Here is a 26,158-nt window from a genome sequence, read left to right as displayed (position 1 = left end):
CTCCAGCGCACTGCATCTCTCCCAGCCACCACCGGAACTAACAAACCCCACAAGAAGTTCTACTGCCTAGCTTCCAACCCAGTGGGCCTGCTCCCAAACTAGGTCACCATTACTCACTTCCTGGGCCCTACCGCTCTCATGAAGAGGGGGTCTTGGAAGTAAATGATCCCTCAGGTCTCACCTGCTGGAATATGGAACAGACTGGCAGGACCCTGGAGCTCACCCGACACTTCACCTCGCAGGGCTCCCTGGAGGGCAAGCTTCTCACCTCTGCTTGCCGACCCAAGGGCCTGACTGTGAGCACTAACAGGATTTCAGGCCGGGGTGAGAAATGGCTGCTGCAGGGCGGGATGCTGCCACACAGGTGGCATGCACATTTTGGGGGAAATCATGTACCCTAGTTTCAGGATGGTGGTGATTGTTATAGAAAAGGATCTATCTGGAAAAGCTACACCGTTTAGTGTAACATTTTAACGTAGCAATTACAAATAAGTGTGTGCAATAAACCAAGGACTCTCGACACTAGTTAACCCAGCTTGAGAAAAATAACACTGCATGTCACAATTCTGATTTTGTAGGGACTCAGGCTTATTTTGCTCCTAATTAGTAATTTCCCTTTATGCCAGAAGACAGACGTTAGAATTAGAGGCTAATACTGCAGAAGGTCAACTAATTTCAAGTATTAAAAACATACTGGGCATAACCAGAAATGTCGGTTCTAACAACCTTGAATTCTCTATGGCTTCTTGTTGGAACAACTCTTCCTAATTTGCATGATGAGTGAGTGCCTGAGCCCTGCTATGGAAGGCAAGTTTTCTGTCTGGTCTCCCCCTATCAGCTCTCCATCAAGGGAGAGAGAGCAAGTCCTGACAAAGACCGAACTCGAAAGGTTGTCACTGCTTCTATCAGAGCAGGGAGGCACTGGCTCTGCCTCACTCTGTGAGGGTTTTTTTCTTTTATGATAATTCTCTGATTAGCATTCGTACCATTTTGTTCTGATGGGATGAGCTGTCTCCATAAGGTTTGACTTTTCTCTGGTCAGAAAAGACCATGGATGGAGCAAATGACATGGCTGGACTATTCAGTAACCCATACAGATATGTACTGAAACAGCTGGCCTTTAAGTGAGCAACTAGCAAGTGATACCTTTCTCCCCTGGTTCCTTTACCGCCTGAGTCAAACTGCAGTACTTTGACCACAAGCCAGGTTGTCAACAGAAATACCCATCGCTGCTTCTGACACAGCACTCACAGAAACACGTGCTTGTGTGTCTTTTGTTCGCTTTTAGATGACAAAAAGTCATTTTGCTTACTCTAACACTGCACTCCATTATCCCCATACAGCTGAATTTTCACAAACACACAAATTTTTATTTAAGTAAGTTGCCTTTTAAAATGAGAGAAAACAAATAATAAATGTGAAGTGATTTTTTTCTCAATAAGGAAGTAACTGAATTCTTATTTTTATGCTGGTAAGATTATTTGAAATGTTGTTATTGTCAGAATGTCACTACGAATCACTAGTCCCATCCGTCCACTTGGGTTGTGGAACATTAAAACAGACCCTTTCACAGCTTAACCTATACGGACAAAAGTCACCCTAGAGTGTTATTTCTAAATTAGCTCTAGCGCTATCCCAAACTATAAATCTTCTTGGTTGGTTCTAAGGATCAAACCTAAGGGCTTGTCCCCAGCCGGGAATCTATTTTTTAATGGATTTATTTTGCCCACAGCATTCTGAATAATGTATACACATGAGTGAAGCATTCCGAATAATGTGTACATATATGAATACATAAAGAGTTTGGAAATCTTGATGTTGCAATTTTAAAGCTAGCCATCTATATCGTAACTACTAACCTAAAAGCCCCTAGATAGCAAGGCCAAAAGCCAAAAGAGGCCTACAGAATCGCAGAACCCGAGAACCGCACGGGCAGCAGAAGGTGACCCAGCAATGCCCCCGTCTATGTGAGCTTCTCCAAGCAGCACTTGTGAATGACGCTTTTCACTCATGCTGTAAGTACTATTCTGTTCCTCACTTCTTTTATTAGAATGTCTTGGGTTCTTTGAGTCATAGATTCAGATACACCTTTACCTTTTCCTCAACATTTTTGGCACGTTACAAGGGGTAATCAAAAACACAATGCATATGTAATTTTTTAAAATTTATTACAGTAAAAGACGCATTGCCATTAATCCCCCTCAAAGCACTCCCACCTCGCTTCAAATATACTTATCACATTGTTCTTTACTCACAGCAGTTGGTAACGTCCTCTTTTACAAGGGTCCCTATCAGGTACGATAGCAAATGTGCTCAGTGCCGGGGCTGAGTGCCCGTGGGCACGTGACGGTGTGTCCGCATCCACCTTGTTCACCAGACCTGGCACCATGTGACTTCTGGCTCTTCCCCAAGGTCAGAATAACCATGACACGTAAATGTTTTGAATGATTCAAGGCAGCCAGGCCAGCACAATTTATAAAGACACTCATGAAAGGACTTCTCAAACTTCTTCAGAAAGTGGCAACTATAATGGGATAAGTGTGTTTGAAGCGAGGGGGGTGTTTTCAGGGGGGTTACGGGCAATGCGTCTTTTACTGTAATACATTTTTATTTAAGCACACACTGTATTTTTTAATCATACCTCATATATATACTAAGATATATCGAATGTGATCATATGCTGGTTTTGTTTTTATAATAGCTATATAATAATCTATAATTTCCTTATTGACACGTTTGTTTTGCTTCTAGTTTTATTACTGTTGATTTTGCCACTTTGAACAAAGTCAGTAAATCTTTGTGTATACTTATCTTTATGTCTTAGAGTTTCATGTCTCCAAGAGTGATTGTCAGACCGTGTGCTGGATAGAAAACACGTGCATTTTTACATTTTAAAATCCTTGCCGTGTTGCTTTCCAAAAAGGGCTCCGAAACACTTCACATTTCTGCTGAACATAAGCAACTCTCCTGCTTCTCTAAAGCGCACGGCTTGGTTTCCTCAGCGGAAGGGGATACAGCGATACCTTCTCGTTACTTGACCCTAGAGGCTGAGGTCGTCTTTCCAAGTGGTTCTTGGCCTGTTTGACTTGTCCCTTTCCAGCTGTCTGTTCATATCCCTTGTCCACTATCTACTAGTTACCTGTAGGTTTCATAATAAGTAAAAAGCCTACCAATGGTGTCTTCTGCCATCCTGTTAGTTTCCTACATAGTCACACATACACACACCCAGATATTTTTATGCATATATTAAACCACAATGTACCACCCACTACACATCCTTCCCTTTTTGTTCCCCCTAGCACTTATCAGAAACATTTTCCTATGTTAAAGAACTGAGTAGTAATAGTCCATTATACAGTTAAGTCATAATTTTAAACTAGTCCCCTCTAATACATTATCGATTTTTATAAAATATATAGCCCACATAAACAATGTTGCAATAACTATATGTATCTCTGTGTCCATTTATGTTCATTCTTTGCACTTGAAAGTAAATTATCACTTGGAGTGGTACCCTGCACCTGTAATCTCAGCACTTGGGAGGCTGAGGCAGGAGAATCGCTGTGAATTCAAGACCAGCCTAGCTATATATTGAGTTCAAGGCCAGGCTGAACTAATAGCAAGACCCTGTCTCAAACAAAACAAAACAAAAAAAAAAGTAAATTATCTTTACACATAGAAGTAAAGGCAAGTGGAAAGAAATATGCAAAAGAACAGGGAGACCCTTTACTGTGACACGCTCATGTGAAGGCAAGTACCAAAATATATGTTATTTCATGTTTACTCACACAGTTAATTTTAGCATTGATTCTATTCTAGGTTTTATGTCATCTTTATTTCTTACAGATAAACACTGCTGAGTGTTTTCTATGTGCCAGGAACCACCCAAAGTGCTTTATAAGATTAAACTTATTTAACTATTTCACTAATTTTACAGAAGAAACTCAAGCATTATGAGGTTAAATAAATTTGTACATTATCGATTTTTATAAAATATATAGCCCACATAAACAATGCTGCAATAACTATATGCATCTCTGTGTCCATTATGATTCTATTCATATTTGTTCAAAGTTAGAAATTAAGAAATGCAGATCCAGGATTTGCCTCCAGGTGATCCGTCTTCAGAGTTAGGCTTTTAACCATTAGCAGCACTGCCTATTAGGTTAAATGGAAGCCCAGGAATTCAACTAATAAATGGCAAAGCCAGAATTTGAATCTACTTCTCACAGACCCCAAACCCACACTCTGGGACTCACTCATAATAACCAAGAAAACAGTGGCTTCTTCTATGGGCAACAGAACAATAAAGTAAGAAGAACAACGGCATTTAAGCTACCTTTACATCATTTAGGAACTCAATGTCTTCCTTCTGTATTGCCTTATTTGTCCATATTAAGGCGCTATAGGTCTTGGTCTTTTCTTCTTCACCTTCTTTCATATGTCCTATTGCTTCTCTAAGTAAAAACAATTAAAGAAAATGCTCTGAATATATAAAATATACACAAGCCTTGCTCCAAATCCTTCTTTTAAAATACCTTTATTGAGATATAATTTACATCCAATTCCCCTTTTAACTGTACAATTCAATGATTTTTAGTATAGTTACAGAGCTGTGTGCCTATCACCACAACCTAACTTTCGGATACCCGCGTCACCCCACAAAAGAAACCCCACTCCCGTTAGCAGTCCCGCCCCATTCCTCCCTTCCTCCAGCCCTGGACGGCCACTCATTTCCAGCCCTCTTCTGAACACGTCAGGTAACACAGCTCATACAGTATGTGGTGTTGGATAACTGCCTTCTTTCACTTTATAACACTTTCAAGGTTCATCTCTGTTGTGCCATGTCAGTACTTCATTCGTCTTTATTACTGAATAATTTTCCATTGCATGGCTATACAGTCATCCCCCCTTTTCCACAGTTTTACCTTCTGCAGTCTTAGTTACCCATAGGCAACCTTGAGCTAAAAACATTACATGTATGGAAGGTTCTAGAAATAAACAATTCATATATTTTACATAATTTATACTACAGTATATTGCTATAATTGTTCTAGTTATTACTGTGCCTGATTTATAAATTAAATTTTATCACAGGCATGTATATGAAAAAGCATAGGATAGAGAATTCAGAACTATCCACCGTTCCAGGCATCTCCTGGAGTATTAGAACACATCCTCCACAGCTGGGTGTGGTGGCACACACTCTAATCCCAGTACCTGGGAGGCAGAGGCGGGAGGGTCACTATAAGTTTGAGGCCAGCCTGGACCACATAGTGAGACCTTGTCTCAAAGCAAGCAAACAAAAACAAAAAGAGAGCATGTCCTCCACAGATAACTGGGAAACTACTATATCACATTTCGGCCATCAACAGACACTTGGGTAGTAACTACCTCTTTGCTTTAGCAATACTATTACTATAAACACTCAAGTACAAGTCCTTGTGCAGATGTATATTTTCCTTTCTCTTGCAAATATAAAGTCTAGAAGAGGAACTGCTGGTTCACATGGGTACTCTATATTTAATCTTTTGAGAAAATGTCAACCTATTTTCCAAAGCAGCCACATGTGCAATCCCACCAACAATGTGTGTTACAGTTTGTGTATACCCTGGAAGCGCTCGTTATTTTCTGTTCTTTATAATGGCCATCCTAGTGACTGTGAAGTGGGATCGCACTGTGGTTTTGATTTACATTGCCCGAGTGACTAATGATGCTGAGCATTTTGCATGTGTTCACTGGCTGTTCATGTCTTCCTTGCAGAAATGTCTACTGAATCACTTTCCCATTTTTGACTGGACTGTTAGAAAGTTCTTTGTTTTTTTCCAGGTGCAATTCCCTCATCAGATATTATGATCTACAACTAAAATTTCCCTTTTGAATCATCTCCAATGAACCCACCCTTACCTTGTGACAAGCTGCAAATCACGTACTTGGATTTTGTTGGATGACTGATTAATTTTCTGTAGTAGCAGAAAAAGAAAAACAATGAACAGTTCTAGCTCCGAGTTGCAGAAACAGGACTATTTCCACATTGTGAAGAGGTTTACCTGCTGAAGCTCCTTCATGTCTTGTGATGTGAAACGCACTCTACGAGGGTTCACCAGCTCGACTGCAAAGGGCCTTCCTGGAGTGCACCCCGTCATGAAACAGAGACGCGTCGACGGGGTTAACATTTAGGCTCATGCAAGAGGGTGAGGAGTGAGAATGGGCTGAGCCTTACAGGCCAGAAGTTCAGTGCATGACTACATCTGGGGGGACGAACATGTGAAAAGAATCAAGCGGCTTTCAGGAGCACAGGGGTTGCTAAACCCCAGCAAGGGCGATTTGTGAAAATGACTGTGTTCCCAAAGATCCGCATGCAAGCCTGCGTTCCTCACAAAATCACCTCTGAATTATGGTTACGGTGCTATTACACTGTCACATGCAACAATGCTCAGGTATACCAAGTCGAAATCCACTCCCCAGCCCAACCCACTAGTGAAACAGAAAAACTGTAGTCCATGAGAGAAAGGGACTATAAATGTCAAATAGCTCAGGATTATATTTCATCATCTTTCGTAACTTAGTAAGATAAAAAGAGAGAAATGAAAGCTAAGAGCAGAATCAGTTTTTTAAATGAGGACATAAATTTTGAAAACTGGTACTTCTGAAATGTTACTAAATGGAACAATTAATCCAATTTGGGGGAGGGATACACATAAAAGTCCCTTACAAGCTACGAGTATGCAACCAGGATCCTCTCTGAGGAAACGGCTCCCGTGAAGTGGGTATCACGTAATTTGCAAAGGCAGCTCCACGATCCGCAAGGCTCTGAGCCCGGAGGAGCTCTGGGCCCTGCCTACCTTAGCTCTGACTAAGTGACTACAGCAAGGCTGCCGTCTGCAAAAGATGATAACTGCAAAGTTAATGCTGATGTAATCTTACCATTGCCTAATGTTCTCACATCTACATCTTCTCTTCCAGAGGATGAGAAATTAAAGCCTTTGGAAAACAGACAAAGGAAAAAAATCAGAGACATATACCCCAAGATGCTTGCTCCCGAGCTCTGAGAGAAACCCACTCTACAGTCGGGGACAGTCTGCAGGAGAAGCCCAAGGGACAGCCATCATTCCATCCAGTCCAACCGCTGAGGAAAACAGAAACGATCACGATGAATGCCACATACTGCATCCTCACTATATGCCCGGCTCTGGAGTAACACTTATGCGTACGTTATTTAAACCTTATTATAACTTTGTGAAGAATTAAACAGAAGAACAGTAAGCTACAGAAATGTAGGCAATGTTCCCAAAGTCACATGGTTAAAGGACAGAGCTAGGTAACTCCGACGTCAAACTCTGACATCATCACACAGGAAAGCGGAGGCGCAGGACGGCCTGAGTAAAGGCCCCACCACCTCTGTGGCCACCAGCTTATGGCAAAAAGTCTATCATCTTTATTCCCTGAAAAAAAACTTTTACATAAGAATTAAAGCCTCTAAATAAAAATGGGGGGGGCGTTGAGCCTAAAAACCAAATTCACTGTCTAATCAAACCTAAGCTAGAGCTATGATTAAACCGGTGTACATCCTACAATAAACAGATCATCACAAACTAAAAACTATAAAAACTGGATAAAGAAAATGGTTAAATGAAAAGTATACAACAACATTCTTAGATACAGAGCTGACTGATGATTTCATCACCACCACCACAGCAAATACTACCATGAACAGGTGTGTTATTCTAAGAGCTTTATGTGTGTTAACACTGCCATTATCACACAGGCTGGACCCCTTGCCTAAGGTCACACCATTCTAAGAAATGCAGACCCAATGGTAGCACCAGGCAGTCTCCACAGAGACTCTTAACCACAGGGCCCTACCGATCACAAAGATATAACCTGAGAGCTCAGACTGCACCCTGGGAGACAGGACCAATCTTTGACCAGCGTCTAGACAAGGCTGGGATGTTTTAGGAACTTTGACTAAGAACCCGTAGAGCGGTAAAGTGTAAGGTTGTTGAATACAGAGACCGAAGGCTAGAAGAGCTCAGGTTCACACCTTGCCTTAGCCATTCAGTGAGCAAGTGTTTCCCGGGTAACTGCCAAGTACAGGGCACTATGCTTGCTGCTGGAAAGACAAAGGAAAACACAACGGATACAAGTCTTAGGCTCGCACTCTTTGTGGAGGGATACAGACTACAAAAAGTGAATTAGGCATAAGACAGCATAAGTGCGGGAACACTGCTGCACTAAGGGCCCAATTCCAACACACGCAATGGGGTTTGTCTTTATTCCCCAATATTCCAGCCACTTTGGAGAACACAAGGTAAAGAGGAACAAGATTGCTGCAGATGATGGAAGGGAGAAGGACTGCATCTCACTGTGACAGCCATTTCCTCTCAGCAAAGATTCTACACTCAGAATTTCCATGCAAATTTTAGAAGAACGAAGGTTAGTGAGGCATGCCTATAGCTGCTTGGGAAGCTGAGTCAGGATGGTCCCTTGAGTCCGGGGTTCAAGGTCAGTGTAGGCAAAACAGGAAGACAATTTTTCTTAGAAAAGAACAGAACAGAAAAGGGAAGGGAAAGGAAGGAAAGGCTAACAGGCTTGAAAGTCCCATGAAAACACACTGAGATGTTTCGCTGTAGAGAAAACAGGATTTCAGATTCCTTCACCTTTTAGAAATCCCTTTGGCAGATCAAAGCCAACATTTGTTAGAAATAGGCTCTGGCTATCTGCTGTGGTGTCCAGTGCAGTGAGCTCCTCTATGACCCACAGGACCCAGAACTGTGTGTCTCACAGAGAGGAGCAACCGGGGCTAATTTGATGAGGTCTAGATATCCAAAGGAGGCCTAGAATTCATGCGGCTGCTTTCGCTCAGAGGTATGGGTGGCCATGCTGTGTGTGACATCTGAGGACTGGCCAAATGGGCTTCAGGCTTCAGGAGGATGAGGTCAGGCTCCCTTCCAAGGAAGAATCTAAGCCAGGCAGGGAGGAGGACACTGTTGCTTTTGAAGGTGGGAGGGGGCGCCCTGCAGCAGCCAAGGTCCGGAAGGGCGGGATTGGGGCCCCCACACACGCCCAACGTTCACAGCAACCATCCGCCTTAGCTCCCCGCCAACCAGGCCAGCAGCCGCTCTCTCCGCAGCACTCTCCAGCCAGCTCCTGGTGTTAGTCTAGGACGGCTCCCTGCTCATGTCCTGACGCCCTGTGCTGCAGCACAGGACCTGTTAAAATAAAGACTCATTTTCGTGTTCCAGAGAGAGACAGACACACAGACAGACAGAGACAGGGAAATCAATCAATCAATCAATCAGTCTTTGGCCTGCTAAGTCCCAGGGAACCCTCCACCTTCTGTCTGTATTCCAATGTCAAGTTACTAATAAGCCCACAGCAATATCAGAAGCTTCCGGAGTCCACAGACTCACACAGCGCACTAAGGATGGAAAGCCGCGGCTTTCTAGGAAGCCGTGGCCCAGACTCCCTTGCAGTGGTTTGCCTTCTACCTCTCTACACCCATCTCCCAGTCAGAAGCAGGGGGCCCACAGAAGCTACAATCCAAGACTAGCACGATAGCAAGAATGAACAGGACTCAGAATTAAGTCTACCGGTTACATGAACTCGGGCCGAAACTCTCATTCATCGTCCAGTCACGACACTCCCCCCAGGTTCCTGCCCATACAAAGAAAGAGCTGTAGAAAGCGAGAAGGCCAGAGAAGCACCAAATCCAGACCGAAGGAGAAGTATGGATTCTACCTTTTAGAAAAAATGTTTCAAACTGAGAGCCAAGAAAAGACCCTTGGAACATAGAGTGGCAAAAACCCGTAGGGGCAAACCTGAAAACTTTATTAGTGTGCAACCAGGAATAATAGCTGACAAAAAGGAAAAAGAAGCCTGTGCCTTAAGTATTAGAAAATATACACTTAGAAGTTAGATGAGTTTTCTAAAAGCACATTAGTTCTTGCCGTAGCCTCTAATTCTTGGGTTCTTTGAGTCTTCTACTCAAAAGAAAGGGTGTTTCAAAAGCAAAATCAAGGGCAAGAGTGTTCAGGACCTCTGCATGGTTCAGCTAATCTGCAGTAGCCTTTGCACCCGTGGGCAGACAGACATCAAAGCTGAAAAATGGGCACAGGCCAGATAAAGAAGGCCCCAGAATACTAAGTTAAGGAGCTGGGCTTTACCTTACAGCTCATCACTTTTCAGCAGGGACTTGACATGATAAACAGTTAGTCAATAAATGAAGTAATAAACATAGTATTGGGCCTGGTGTGTTGGCGCACGCCTATAATCCCAGCACTGGGTTGGCTGAGGTAGGAGGATTGCTGCAAATTGAAGGCCAGCCTGGGCTACACAGTGTATTCAAGGCCAATCTGAACTACACAGCGAGAGCCCGTCTCACACAAAAACAAAAATAAATGCAGTGTTGGGAAAAACTTAGACTCACTGATTTTAAGAGTGTCAAAATATTACTCATCAACTAGGGAATGTGCAAGTAGATAACAGGATGTGCCAGTGTGTGGTGACTAAGAAACAAGTTGGATGTCCCATGTGTAGCAAAGAATGGTTACGTAAGTAGGGAGGCTGCTTCATGTAATACTGGTTTATTTCACAGAGCTGTAAAACTTAAGGGCACAACAATTACAGTCATCTTTCTAGAGTTTTCAGATATAAACCCTTAATCAAGAGTAACAACTGATATATCTGAGAAACATGGGTTCAGTAAATTAATTCAGGATTTCAAACAAGGTTTTATCACCTGACAAGGAGACAGTTAGCACAAAGAACTAGAGGTCTGCTTTTTCTCATACGGCTCTTAATAAATTTCCTGAGCATCCATACTGAACACACAATTTGCTTTACTTTTAGTTTGGGGACAAGAGTTCTCCCTTCATGTGTAAAATGACAACTTCATGAAAGACTGCAAGCGGGAAACATACATCTATTTCAGAGCCTTCTGAGATAACACGAGCTTCCCTTGGAACTGCTTCTTTAAGACTTAAAATAGAACTGAAGACTTTTTTGAATTTTCTTGAAGAAAAGGAGTCCAGCAGCACCAGAAAGACTTTGAAAGAGACTTTTTATGGTCAGCTGTATTTTTATATCTTCATAATCTCCCAGACGTGATACTGAATCATAAAACTTAGGAGATCACCAGTCTGTAAATATTAAGCGAAGTAAAAGCTCATGGCAATAGCTCACAGTAATATCCCAGTCGAAACTGCAAGACTTTATGCTGCCTTTGACCTGCCAGGCCTGCTGAGACAGGAAAACATAAGCTTGACAGGACCTGACTCATCCCACAAACTCTGGGCACATTAATGCCTAGGAAGTTAAAAGAAAACATGGTGGCATGAAGTTTTCTAAAATGGCTTCTGTTCGTCTAATTTCTCTAGGCCTGAACTTCATCCTAACACACTTCATATGTTAAAACAGAAGCTACACATTTGCCAGTGATGACTGTTAAATAAGTACTAGATGTGAGAAATGCGGTGCACCAAGTGCATTCATTTAAAGTGATATCAACTGTTTTCCATTTTCCAGGAAAGAATAGGCATTTTGAGAAAGGAAAGACATCCTTGGACACCTCGGCTAAACACCAGCCTCGGCCAGAGCAGCCTGGACATAATCCCTATACGGCCTAGACTTGGTAGTGATTAACAAAATACAGTAATTTTTCCTGCCAACCCAGAGAAATCTGCTCATGAATGACAAGGACTTAAAAACATCAGTATTATAACTTACTCTCTGCTTTAAATACTATCAATAGATGGTCTGCAATTAATTCTTCCACTGAAGATTCCAGCTTCCTTTCTCCATCAATTACCCAAGGAGTTTGTGGTAGATTTCTGGAGTATTTATTGTATCTCCCTGTCAAAGAAATATTAGGTAACCTGTATGGAATGGTATAATTAACACAATAGGATAAAAAGAGAAGCAACAATTTTGAATGAGTGTCAATATCCTAGGTGCTAGGATATAGTAATTTTTATGATATAAAACAAGGCTTAGCCTTTAATTCACATCTGACTTGAGGAGCCAGTAATAGACATGAAGATAATCAAATAAAAATATATAAAGTAACATAGAACAGATGGCTAACAACATGGTAGGAATGAGTTTGAAAAATGCGCAGTATATGCAGTAATATGACCAGCTGACTGACCAAGCTATAGAATGGTACATACTAAGGATCATTTTAAAAAACTGTTGCTTTTATACCTGATTAATAATATTCTCAGTGCAACAGTCACTGGTGATAATACATTCCAAGGGATTCAAATATAGAAAATTTTGAAGTTTTTGTAACTTAAAGAAACAAACAACCAAAAAAAAAAACCCACCCTAGCAGACTATGACTCACCGCTTTACGAATAAAGCTACACTAAGGGGAGAAGTTTTCACTGCCCCAGGGCAATCGAGGCTGAAGTACACTTCCACTTCAGCTATTACTGTGAAGCAGCCCTAACTTTCAAAACAAAAACTGCTATAGTATTGCCTGGAAAAGTCAATGCAACAACTTTTCTTCAGGGGAAAGCCAAGTGTTTACTCATTTGGGAGATAATAGAATTATTTTTTCGAGTTTGGGTTCCTTGTCATATAAAACATCCTTCTACACCGCAGTTTTTCTCATCAGTTATGAGTTTCTACATCTGCCCATATTTCTACTGGCCCACTTTGATCGACACTAATAAATTTGAAAAGTTGAAAATTCAATCTCTGATGGAAATTCCCTTTGGCAAGGTATTTTAAATAACAGATTTCCTGATGATCTTTAAGAAATGCTGTGGAATCTAAAATACTTTGGCTGTTAGTTCTACTTCTCAAAAGAGTAAACTAACCAGACCCTCCTAACAACAGTAAGAATAAAGCGGGAGAGTTGTCAATTGAGTGGTTCAGAAAGGACAGTAGGTTGACAGTGTACATATATTCTAGACTAAGTAATTTACCAGCCACAAAAACAGCACCATGAGCACATTCAATTTCAAGAACTGTGCATACAGCCTTTGGCGAGTTTGGAGGACAGGGAAACTGCCTGCAAAAAAAAATAAATTTTACGGCTACTGTTTTCCAGACATGATATTGAGTCATAAAACTAAGATGAATCAGCATCGTCTGGGACACACACAGAACCTGGGTCTCTAAAGGACTATGCCTCTCTCTAACCTTTAGTTTGGGAACAACAGGAGTCAGGATCTGGAGTTCCAGTTTTGGGAGTTGTTTGGTGGTTCTGGCAGGGGAGCGCAGCTCCCGACATAGGAAATGGTCCTCCTCCAAGGGAAGGGGCTGCTCGTACTCGGACCGGAGGGACGCACGGGGAGCGTGAGGGAGGAAAGGGACACCCGCCTTGCCAGCCACATCAGCCGAATCAACCCTGGCCATCAGTGAGGTGACAGATGTCATGGGCAGCTCCCACACCCTGGAACACCACACACACAGCAGTGGAACTAAGTAATCAGGCCTCAGATGCTACTTTTCAAGCTCAGGGAGCCTCATTTTCCCAGGTAATGATTTCTAACAGCCTTGAGAATTAGGGGGAAATGTATATATATACAAAGTAGAAGCCCCTCCAGTGTCCCCCACCATTTTTCTCTCCTCAGCCACCTGCTGCTGGCTTACACAATTCTCAACTGTTTGGGTGAGGCTGGTGTGCAGTGAGTGGTCCCTTCCGTGGAGGGCATCCACCAGTGCCACAGGTCCATCCTTAGGAGGGTACTTTACCATTTTTCCTTTTTCTTCCTTCTCATTCCAACTATGACTTTGGGAATTAGACCACTGAGCAGAAAAAGGAGACAGTGACTGACACTCTACCCTCTTAGCTAAGAAACTTCAACCCAACTGAAGACAGATGGGAAAGAACAACATATGGCTTTATTTTCTGTCCATGACCTAGGAAATTTCCGAAGCCACAAACTGGAGTCTACCTATAAATTACTAGTTGTGGATATATATGTATATTTTGGTGGTACTGGGGATTTAATTCAGAGGGTCATTCAAATAGTCTACTGTTGAACTATATCCTCAACTCTTTTATTTTGAGACAGGGTCCTGCTAAATTGCCCAGGCTTGCCTCAAACTTGTGATCCTCCTGCCTCACCCACTCAAGTAGCTGGATTATAAGGTATAAGCCACAACATCCAGATAGACATGAAATTTACCCCATATGTGTGGCTTAAAAATTTCCTAGGTTCCCAAGATGTCTTTACAAAGAAATCATTTAGAAATGCAGGAACTAGGGCTTGCTTGTATAATTATGTTTAATTTCTAAAATGTAATAAAAATATTTCCACTCTGAGATTCACTTTCAGTCAGTAAAAGATATGAAACCCTCCTCATAACATCACTGCTTGAAATTTATTCCAGAATGTTCTGAAAGCATAACTACACTAATATTTTATTTAATAAAATAAATGCACTGAGAATTAAAATATAAGGTTTACTGTACTTATTGTAACTTAGCATATTTTAACATTTTATTTTAGAAGACAGTGATAGCCAAAGATGGAGTTAATCTGCCTAGGACTTCAACTGAGGAACAGAGAGTGGACCTAGGCCAGGTTCCCGTGCTCCCAGTCCCTGCTAGTCCCACGGCAACTAAGGAAACTCACTAGCCTGCTCCCTCTTCTAGAGATGGGCCACCCTCGAACTACAGAATTAGGGGTATAATAAAAATAGCACTAGAACAGAGGTTCACTCTCTATTATCCAGTTGAAAACTTAGGCAAGATGGGTCCTCTTTGGACATAAAAATCCTCTTCTAAACATGAGGAAGTTGGGCTTGATTCACAATTCAAAGAGTAATTTGACAAACATATACTGGACACCACTGCACGCCAGCTACTGAGCCAGGGCCTTATAAGACATGGTCCCCAAACACATCCAGTCTTGTTTCAGAGATAACCCAGATTATCTCTAACATTCCCTTTATTTTAAAGTCCATGATTGCTTCCCTATTTTTATACTTCTACTTACTTATGGAAATCCTCTTCTTTTATTTTATTCAAAGCTTTCATAACTGCCATTCTAGTGAACACCGACTATATAGGGCAAAATGAAAAGAAAAGGCGCATCATTACCTAAACAATAAAACACTGGAGCTGAAGTACAGAACATGATTAGAGAGATTACACTCTTTTACATACTTAAAAGGGACAAAGACTTCACGGCTCAAAGAAAATAAGTAATACGCAAGCACTCATAACGTCAGCTCTGTGGCTGGTATACTTCAATGTCCACAGTGCCAGGCAGATCAAGCAGAACAAGTCTCCTCTACTGCACGGGCCCACTCTTCACAGCGTGGCATTCTTCAAACACAAAAATGGTGACACTGCACATAATATGCTTTGAGCGTCTTTCCCAGACACCCCTTCAGTGGTGACAGGAGCATATAACTTAGGACTAGCCTGTAAGGCAAGAGGCAAATGAGCAAACTGGTCTTCTCTCGCACCTACCAGTTCAGTGTCATTCGACAGCCACAAAGTAACAGGAGGGCATCTACAACAAATCTCCCAGTTGGGTTTGGGTTTTGTTTGTTTTGAGACAGGGTCTGACTATGTAGTCCACCCTGGCCTCAAACTCATAATCCTCCTGCCTCAGCCTCCCTAGTGCTAGAATTCCAGGTATGCACCATCACACATAGCTCACTTGAATTTTTTAAAATAAAAAGCCACACTTCAATTAGTACATATATTCACGTCTTACAATGATAAATCATAATTGCTTCTTGTGTTCTACAGAATTCACAGATGACTAAAAAGGAGCAAAAGGTAGGCATCTTCACAGTTTATCCTTAGTGAAAGCAATGATGGCAATGATTTTTCTAAACCATATTCTGGGGAACCCTAGGGAGTAGTTCCACAAGGAACCATATGATCAGAACTGAAAATTAAGTGCCTGTTTTATAATATATGAAATCTTGGCCTGGAAGAATCTCAGAAGGTCATTCAATTTACTCTCAGCCACTAAGAAAGAACCTACATTTGAGGCTTTGCAACTCCCACTGGCCAAAGGACATGGTGTCTAAGATGCTTTGGAAAAAAATTCTTATCCTCTTATCTGATGCTAGCACTTCCATATTTCCTCAGATGTAACAAGAAATGAAACTAGATCATCAGCACAAATATTTTAGAAGTCATTTGGGCAGAGCTCCCTAACTGGTATGGCAAAGCAGCAAGCCACAGCTGTGCCAAGACCCCTCTCCCTTTAGTTCACAAAGGCTTCTGGGCAGGGCCCGGGACAATGGGATCCCCCAGGCCTGCTGGTTCCAACCTGGAACGACTTGAGAAGCGTACGGAAGCACTGTCTGAGGTCTGTCTGTACTTCTAATTATTTCTGTAGAAGACACAGTACTTGACAAATGTTACAAACTCTCCCCACCCCTCTTTCTGAAAGGCTAAGTAATCGGTCAAAGCAAAAGAGAGACCAAAATATGTATCTCTGACAAAAAAATAGACATATTCTTTCTAACAATCATAAGAACAAAATGGATATCAGTAGAACTGCAGAAATGCCTCTCTGTACAGAACAAGCTAAACAACCAGGGCATGAAAGACTGCCTCAATAGCGCACTATGCCTTTCTATCCCGGCACATGTACTGAAAGCAATAAACTAATTTGTTCATTAACATGAAAACCAGCTAACAGCAGACATTCAAGAAGAGTGTGAACAAAATGTCTGTTGGCAAACATAGTATGATATAGCTATTCAGACGGTATCCTTTACCTGAAAATTCAAAATCCAGATTAATGAAGTTCAAACAACGTTATACAACTACTCCAAAATCCAAAAATTCCAGAATCTTTGAAATACTTCTAGCCCAAGCATTTTGGATAAGGAATATTCAAATTGTATTAATTCAGGACTGCCTGAATAAAACGTTTACTTTGGTTTATATTTTTAAACACCAATCTCTAGAAAATATACATCAGACAAAGGTTTGGAATGCTACTGATACCATGGGTTTTCCCCAGATGATGTAATTTGGGGAATTAAAAATTAAAAGCTGAATTTCCTCAAACAGTAACATTATTCAAACCCTGGTTCTAAACTTAATGAACCAGTGGAAGAGCCTAGATACTGACAAATATTTGTCTGCTATGACTTCCTAGCCAGGCAAAGGTGCTGAGAATTGAAAAAAATAATAAAAATAAATGTAGCAAATGGAAATACTTAAAGATTAAATCTTGGTATAACAGAGTAGTCACATTTTTAATGTACAAAAACCTCACTAAAAATTAAGAAATATACTTACCTGTTTGTTTTTGGCTGGCTTGAAACAATCTGGGCAAATCGTACCTCTAAAATAAAATTCAAGTTAATAAAAAAGATTAATGAGTTCATTTGGGGATGGATATAATTCAACTATATTTTACATAACATGGTTGCTAAACCTAGGATATCAGGTTCAGTCAAAATGAATCTCCACATGAGCAGCACTGGTTTGCTCAGGAACTTTATGTGAGAGGTTACATTTTAACACGACAAGTTTTGAAATATTCATTAGAAAGAGAAACAATACTATTTTTATGAAAACCAAAAGAAAGAACAATTTTATACAACTGACACTGCTGTTTACGTGGCAACTTACAGGAAGTGGCAATCCTCAACTGTTTCTGGGTGAGCAAAGACCACACTCACTTCAAATAAGCTCTAAAAATTATAAAGACAGTTTTAAAATGAGCAAAGAGAAACTAACATCTAACAATTTATCAATGGAAATTGAAATTAACTCTCAAAGATTGGTGCAGAAAAAATGACAAGGAAAACTAGAAATACTCCTGGCTCTCAAAACAGTTTGTTCACACAGCAGCTACAAACGAAAGGCTTTTACTTTTCCATTTAAAAATTCAGTCACTAGTGATACTACCAAAAGGGTCTTTCAAATTTTTTAATTAACTTGTATGATTGTAAGGCATCTATGTAAATGAGGTCTGAAGATGAATGAGAATTTAGACACCTGAAAAGAGATAATAACTAAAAGAAAAAAATGGTTCAGTCAATACTATGGTTAAATTTAATAAAGAGGCAAAAAACATTGCACTGTATTCATATCCTTCAAAAGTACAAAGAATATTTTTTCAGGGTTGGAGATCAATCTAGGGACACTTTACCTCTGAGCTACACCCCAGGTCTCGCTGAATTACCCAGGTTAGCCTCAAACTTGAGATCCTGAGTAGCAGAGGTTATAGGCATGCAGCACCGTGCCTAGCTTGAAGCTTATTTTTATTTGACTTTTTGATTTTTTGAGGGAGGGTCACACTATGTAGTTGAGGCTGGCCTTGAACTCACTATATAGCCCAGGCTGGCCTTGACTCATAGAGACCTTCCTGTCTCAGCCTCCCGAGTGCTGGAATTACAGGAGTGTACTACTACACCCAAGTCTTATTTTTAAAATGCTCAAATTTTTCAATCAATTTTAGTTTTAAAAGAGAGATCTTAATTTTTTTTTTACACAAGTGGTACCTACAAATCATAAAATAACCAAATACAGAATGGTTTTTCAATCCCATTCCACCAAGGTAGAATTAACAATTTGGTGGGTTTCTAACCATTTTTAAGAATTTAAACATATATGTTTTTGAGGAATTAAGCATACCTTTGGAAAATTGCTTCATTTAATCTTACTTCATGGATATCTTTCAATTCTAAGGATTGTTACACACTTAACTTACAGAAAATTTTCCTTTTTTCCATAAAAAAATGCTACAATGAATACTCTTATACAGAAAAAGATTTCATACTACATATACCTTTACCTCTGCAGAAAATATACAAAATTCCGTATTAGAAAAAAAGCTATAAATGTCACTATGTCACAACTTTCTTTTTTATTATGCTCTGTACTTTGTTGTGTAGTAAGTTCACTGGATTGTATGCAAGCTCATTAGTTACTCTAGAATCACTATAATAAATTGCTTTTTGGGGCTCCTATTCTAATCTACAAAATAAAATTAAACTGAACTACAATTGTTATTAAAGAAACATCCATTTGGCCTGAACTTATCAGAACATTTACATCTTTTATTTTGTTTTTTTGTTCTCCCTGATTCAACATGTAAAACTACTTGTGCTTTAAAACTGAAATTTGAGGTAAAAATATTTTGCATTAATGTCTTCTCTAATTTCCAAAGTACTTGCATTACCTCATTTCCTTTTCATACTATTTGTAAAAAAGTTTTATTCTCTATTCTCTTAGTATTCAGTTTCAAAGACAGAGCTTGTTCTGACTATTTGAAGGAAACAGAATGTATAATTTATTTATTTTTTTAATTTTCTTTCTTTCTTTTTTTTTTGGTATCAGGAATTGAACTCATGACCTCATGCTTGCAAGACAGGCACTGCGCCACTGAGCTATATCCCCGCCTGAATGTAGAATTTAGAATGGTTACAAACCTAACTATTTAGCTTTGGAAGATGACTCTGTGATTTTACTTGAATAGGAGAGTATCTGGTTCTCCGGGAATTTCCTTCAAGAAAAATGACCAGGCAAGGAAGACATACTAACTCTATTTTAAGATTTTAACACATTTTTCACATCTGGAAACCTGAGCTCTTCCCTGAAATTCACCCCTTTTCAGGGACTGAAGCAGGGTGTTCTCTGGATCTAGGATTGTGCCTAAGTATTCTGGTTTTAAAAGCGGTCTCTGACTAAAAATAAACAAAGGGACCTGAGATACCAACAGGTGGGATGGACTGAACCTATTTTCACTGTAGTTGAATATGTAACTTCTGCGTACTTTAAAATACGATTAGCCACAGATATAACAAAATTAAATAGTCTAGAGTTGAGTCTGTACTGGGTCACAGTTATTTTTATATCACTTTGTGTCAGTAAATCTGCCCCTCCAATTTAAATGCTAAAGGCCCAGGTTATTCTTAACCTTTTAAGGTTAATTAGGGTACACATTACTTTTTAAATACATAAATGTCTTGGATTACAAAGAAGTCTTAGAGGGAAAAAAAAGAGACTTTAACTTCAAATTAATATTTTGCTTGGTGTGGTGGTGCACGCCCATAATTCAAGCACTCGGGAGGCTGAGGCAGAAGGATTGCCATGAGTTTGAGGCCAGCCTGGGCTATACAGTGAGTTCAAGACCAGCCTGAACTATATAGCAAGATCCTGTCTTAAAAAAAAAAAAAAAAGAAATTAACAGTTTAAAAACTTAGAAACCCTTTACTGAATTATTTACAGAGAAGACTATCCTGGCTGAACAAAACTCTGTCATATAATAAAATAAAACCAAAGAATAAAATTAATAATGTACATAATCCAATACCTTTCCATCGATGGGAACACCCAGTTCCTCTGAAAACAAGGGGTGCATTATCCATTTGTAGGCTTCTTTTAACTGAACTACATCACTTCTCCCCAGCGACAAACTCTGCTTTCTGAATAACAAAAATTAATTCACTGATATAAAAAACTTCACTTTTTCCTTGAAAGGCAAGAATTATTTAAAAAAATAATTGAGTGCCTATCATATGTCACATTTAATACATTAGATAGAAAGCAGAGGATAAACCATACCAAGATTTCTCACCTCATGGACCAACATTCTAGTGAAATCAAGGAAGTATTTTTTTTAATGACATATAAAACAATATTTTAAACTTCAATGATAAAAACACACTATGTTTTTCTGAACTGGAACTGCCAGATCCAGAATTTATATATTCTGGAAAGGTAAGAAAAAAATGACTGTTTCAGCTCAGAAACTAAAAAATTGTCTATTACAATAATCATAACCATATTTAAAATGTTTACATCTTCTCTCTTGCTGAAAATGGGCCTTATTTTTGAGAAGCCAATGTAAAAGCTCTGGCTTTTTCCCTTTACTGTTGAAGAAATACTAAATCCTGAAGTATCAATGTTCTGGAATGCTCTTCAATGTAATGACAAATACGTGAATAAATATCTCCCATTCTTTAAAAGTCTACTTAGGAGCCAATGCACAGGTCTTGGGAAGCCCCTACTGCGATATCTAGCTCCAGTTTGTAACAGAAAGCACTGGAGGTAAGAGAAAAGAAAAGCACGCTATGCTATTACTAAGATTGCTCTACTTGGTGGAGAACACTGAGCTGTTACTAACAAGTTAGCAAGTTCACATAATCCAAATAAAACTGCAAACATCCTTATGGCTATTTACAGGGCTGCTGGTAAATCTCCCACATGCTCTTCCTTCCCCAAGTACTGGGGATTGAACCCTGGGCCTTGCACATCCTGGGCAAGTGCTCTATCACTGATCTACATCTACAACTCTCTTTTGTGGCAGGATCTTGCTTTGCCCAGACTGGCCTTGAATTTATAATCCTCTTGCTTCAGCTTCCTAAATGGCTGGGATTATAAACATGTACCACTTGCCCAGTTTGAATCATCCCTTTTAATGTCTAATTTTCACTGACAGAAATTACTTAGAAATTAAGCAATATTCATTTTAATATAATTATGCAAGACCAAAACATACCACTAACTTTTTTTTTAAGACACTACTAATTGTAGGCAGAAAACAAAACAGTAATTTAGCTAATGAACAAATTGATCCGGAAAAAAATAATATAAAAACTACAGTTCCTCTCAAAATACAAATGAAAAAGTAGTTCATCTATGCATTCGGTATCCAGCTGAGACTAGAACTGGTTACAGGAGTGCTTTCAGAGACTTCGGGATTATAGTGCAGAGAATGAAAAGGAATTCACAAGCAACACGGACGCAAACTGAAAACATCTAGAAAATGGCACGTTCTTACTGTGATAACGATTTTCTAAAAATGTAGGGGCAAATTTTGTTATTACACCAGAATTGTAAGCTTTTGTGACTAATTTAATAAAACCTAGCTAACCCCCGTACCTTTGATAAATGTCATTATTATTATCCTTTTAAAAGTGCAGATGTCAAATACAATATAAACAAAAAATAAATTACTGTTTCTTTAAATTACTTAACCAAGCATGAGATTCTAATATAAACAGCTATACTCTGGGCTTTTCTCTCCAGAGTTTACAGAAAATTCCAACAATCATTCAGCCCTTTGTTTTTTTTTAATTTAAAAAAACATCTTTTTTGAGACAGGGTCTTGCTTTGTAGTTTAGGCTCACCTTGAACTCACTATGTAGCCCAGGTTGGCCTCAAACTCACAGCAATCCTCCTGCCTCAGTCTCCCAAGTACTGGGACTACAGACGTGCACCACAACACCTGGCTTGGCTCTTTTTATGGTACAGAATTTTAAGTTTCAAAATCCAAAAAGCTCTGGAGAATTAAAAGTTTTTTTAAAAACCTGGTTGCAACCAAACCTTGATTCGAACACATGAAGCTATTTACTTTGTTTACCAAACTTAGTGTGAATATTATGTTTCACTATAAAAATATTAATATGGTTGATTATATAGTACCACACCAAGAAAGAAGTGTGCTATATATGGTAGTTAATATCATACTACATTCCTAAAATCCAAAAACTCAAAATTCTAAAACATATCTGGCCTGCAAAGGGTTCAGATGAAGGATTGCAAATTTTATGTTTTGAATGAGTTATCTGTATATAAACTCACTACTGTTCTGCCTTAACTAAAATTTTAAACTTTATATTTATGGCCTACATTAATAATTTAGTTTTGAAGACCAACGTATGATATATTGTTTTAAGATAATTCCCAAAATTCATTATACAGTGCCTAATGCATGCAAAAATACAGAGCTCTATTCACATTAAATCTACACATACAAAACAATGAATTCATTTCAACAGATTATTAATACACTACGCAAGTAAACTAACTGAACAAATCTGACACCATAGAATTACACAATAAAAATTATTTCTCCAGTAGCTGCTAATGAATTCACTCTAAGAAAGGAGAGAGTAGTAGTAAAAGTACTTTATTTAAATGGTGGTGAAAACTCCCTACCGAAATTACTTACCCCATTTCCTGTTTTACCAGCAACCATGCTGCGTGCTGTAGGCAGTTTAGTCACACCAAAAAGAAGAGAAAAGGGGAGAAATGTTCAGTGAAATTAAGTTCCAATATCATTACCAAAGTGCTTAACTAATTTGCTAATCAAACTCCCCTCATTTGAGTTTGGAAATGCTGCAGTGACCTCAGTCTCATTTAGAATCAGAAATGTAAGATTTCATTTCACAAGGCTGTCTTGCTATGGCCAGGAATCCAACAGGGGTATCCCCCTCCTCACTACAGATTTCTAGTTCTCATCAGTGAGGTATGGGTGGCTTATATACTTTTTCTTTAAATATCTTATTATTTCATGGGGGAAAGCCCAAAGTGACTTTATGCATAGACCCCACAACATAGAATTGAAGGCTCCAGTATGGGGTTTTTTGTTGTTGTTTTTGAGTCAAGGTCTCACTATGTAGTCCATATTGCTACATAGCACCGGCTGGCCTCAAATTCACAGCAATCCTCCTGCCTCAGCCTTCTGAATGCTAGGATTGCAGCCATGAGCCACCATGACCAGCAGATTTTTGTTGTTTTTTTTAATAGAGATAATATTTTTAACTCTACTTTATTCACAATATTCACACTTTTGTATTCCAGAGTCAAATGTAGTAATATATGCAACTCACTTTGAAATACAACAAAAGCTAAGATGAATTTGATGGGTAGATAAATAAATGGATGGCTAGATATATAATACAGTAAATACAGAAAAGTAGTAACAACCAGGCATGGTGGCACCTGCTTGTAATCCCAGCACATGAGAGGCTGAGGTAGGAGGATCACTGCAAGTTAGAGGCCAGGCTAGACTACATAGTGAGTTCTAATCTAGCCTGAACTACATAGTGAGACCTTGTCTCAAAAAAAAATTACAAAAGTAGTAACAATCATAGAATCTAAGTGGGTTATGCCATTCACTGACAATTCTTCACCTTTTCTATATATCTGAAAATTCTCGTAATCTTTTAGAGAAAACTGTGTAAAAGATTAATAAAAAATTGAAAAAATGAAAAGAACTAGCCTGGTAGAGTGGCACGTGCCTATAATCCCACACTCTGAGAGGCTGAGGCAGAAGAACTACAGGTCCTAGCTCAACTTGATCAATTTAGTAACTTAGTGAGGCCCCGTCTCAAAACAAAAAAAATTTTAAATAACAGGAAAATAGCTCAGTATCAAGGTCCTGGGTTCAATCTCCAGAACCACACACACACACACACACACACACACAGACAAAACTGAAAAATTACTAACATGAAGATTATCATATTCACAGTCATAGTTGTTAGAAGATTAAATGACATCATGTAAAATGCATTTCACAGTAAATGTGTGTCACTAACGTTTCCCAGTTTGCCAATAGGCTCCCACAGCTTTCACTGAGAAAAAGAGCATGGTGTGCCTGTCATAATGTGTGACACTTTGTGAACATAACAAAAACCCACACATGTAAGTCAATAGAATATCACATGCAGCTTATGCTTTCACATGTCACAAAAATGGTCGGTCACTGTCACTCACATCCACTTCAGACATGACTTCATCGACAGTCTGCCTAAAAAAATGTATACACTTCAGGAAAAGAAAAACAGTACAATGTTTTGTCAACAGATGCCATTACCCTATAGGATGGAGGACCCTAGAGGGTGGGGGACCCTAGAGGATGTCATATATCCCAGAAAACCCACTACACTGCCAGCCCTTACAGAAGAAACTGAAAATGCATGGGCAGCGATCTCAGTGACCAAGGTTACCCAAACAGCAGCTCACTGTATTAATAAATGTCTGGAAGATAATACATACCCCTCTGAGCACCTCTGGTAAGTGCAAAGGCCAACAGTAACTTGTATTAATCTCAGGACCTCTTAATCAACTCAGTATTAAAATATTTGTACCAGTTTTTTTTTCTTGAAGTGTGTATATTTTTTTTTTAGCAGACTCTGTATATATACGGTATTATATGCAGCACCTTTTCCTTTTCAATAAACAAGAGTTCCTTTAGAAGTGTCTAGTACCCTACTAATGACCAGTAGGGTATTAGACACTTCTAAAGACTTATTATCACTCAGAAGCATTAGGTGTATTAGTATGTTCAGATCTGAGCCAAAGAGAACAAATTAATCACTAAGTAAGCACTATTCCAAAGGCTGATTTGTTTACTACGTCTGCCAGCTCAATCTCACACTACTCAATGCACCACAAGATTCCTTCCTTTTCTCCTCCCAGTTATTCAAGCCCTATTTCCAATGGTAAGGAAAGAGTACAATCCACAAATGACCAGAAGTCAGAAAATTACTACAAGTCAGCTTCAAGCTTCACTGATCTCTGCGTCTCAATTTCCTAATGTGAAAAATGAGAGTCAGAATAAAATTACCATAAGTTAAACTTTTTCGGGTGGCTAGAAGCATTAATAAGCTGGGCGTGGTGAAACTCTGGAGCCCGAGGCAGGAGCCCCATGAGTTTGAGGCCAGCCTGGACTATATAGTGAGTTCAAGGCCAGCCTGAGCTACATTGCAAGATCCTGTCTCAAAAAACAAAAAAGCATCAATGGATATTAGTTAGTATACTGTTTTATAATAAATGCTATTGAAACTGATAGGATTTTGAGGTCACAAAGCTCAATATTGTCCTACCCTTCCTTCGGCCTTATATTTTGAGAGATCAATAAACATCACCTCTACAGAAATATTAATGTTTCTTCTGCAGAGATATGAGAATGTAATGAAATCATGTATGTTAAGGAACCAAGTAAGATTCCAAGTAAGACATGTACTTAATAAATGGTAACTATTCTGATTATTATAGTAAAAACCTACCCGTAATTTGTAGTAAGAAAAATTTAGATTTATCCCATAAAAGAGGTATAGGATTTGGTTCCATTCCTTTTCATCCCCAAACTGTTGTAGGCAGATCTGGAATCTCCTTCATCAACGAAGTCTGAGCTACAGAAAACTACCTAGTTTCTTTTTAAAAGGACTCGTGTCCTTTAGTGACCTTTTTGTCTCTTAATAGGCAAAGTCCGTTCTCTACACTCCCTTCCAGATGATGTCATCCAGTGTGCAATGTACCCTGCCATCCTCAGCTGAAGTAGGGCAGCACTGGAGGTTGCCAAGGGAAACCAGATAACCATGTGTGATGTGAAATTAAATCACATGTCTTCAGTACCTGAGACTTGCTAAAGGGTTTTTCCTTCCTAAATCCTCTGCAGGCTCCCTGCTCAAGCACACC

At 39.4% G+C, this 26,158-nt stretch overlaps 1 protein-coding gene across 5 annotated transcripts in view; it reads right to left on the bottom strand.

Annotated features, from left to right (window-relative positions):
* Pus10 (pseudouridylate synthase 10) overlaps window positions 1–26,158 on the bottom strand; it is a 68,532-nt gene that overhangs the window by 5,012 nt on the left and 37,362 nt on the right. For all 5 annotated transcript variants that reach the window (XM_005385750.2, XM_005385751.2, XM_005385749.2 and 2 more), the window contains 11 exons: window positions 22,902–22,936; window positions 20,259–20,370; window positions 17,570–17,631; window positions 17,234–17,279; window positions 14,955–15,019; window positions 12,933–13,018; window positions 11,728–11,853; window positions 6,928–6,984; window positions 6,051–6,127; window positions 5,908–5,963; window positions 4,340–4,457 (listed from right to left, as the gene is read on the bottom strand). In XM_005385750.2, the coding sequence (XP_005385807.1) occupies window positions 4,340–4,457; window positions 5,908–5,963; window positions 6,051–6,127; window positions 6,928–6,984; window positions 11,728–11,853; window positions 12,933–13,018; window positions 14,955–15,019; window positions 17,234–17,279; window positions 17,570–17,631; window positions 20,259–20,370; window positions 22,902–22,936 (840 nt within the window). The remainder of the gene's footprint in view (window positions 1–4,339; window positions 4,458–5,907; window positions 5,964–6,050; window positions 6,128–6,927; window positions 6,985–11,727; window positions 11,854–12,932; window positions 13,019–14,954; window positions 15,020–17,233; window positions 17,280–17,569; window positions 17,632–20,258; window positions 20,371–22,901; window positions 22,937–26,158) is intronic.

Source organism: Chinchilla lanigera, unplaced genomic scaffold (assembly GCF_000276665.1).
Source record: "Chinchilla lanigera isolate Chin_1 unplaced genomic scaffold, ChiLan1.0 scaffold00023, whole genome shotgun sequence".
Classification (NCBI taxonomy): domain Eukaryota; kingdom Metazoa; phylum Chordata; class Mammalia; order Rodentia; family Chinchillidae; genus Chinchilla; species Chinchilla lanigera.
This window is presented reverse-complemented; position numbering and strand designations above follow the sequence as displayed.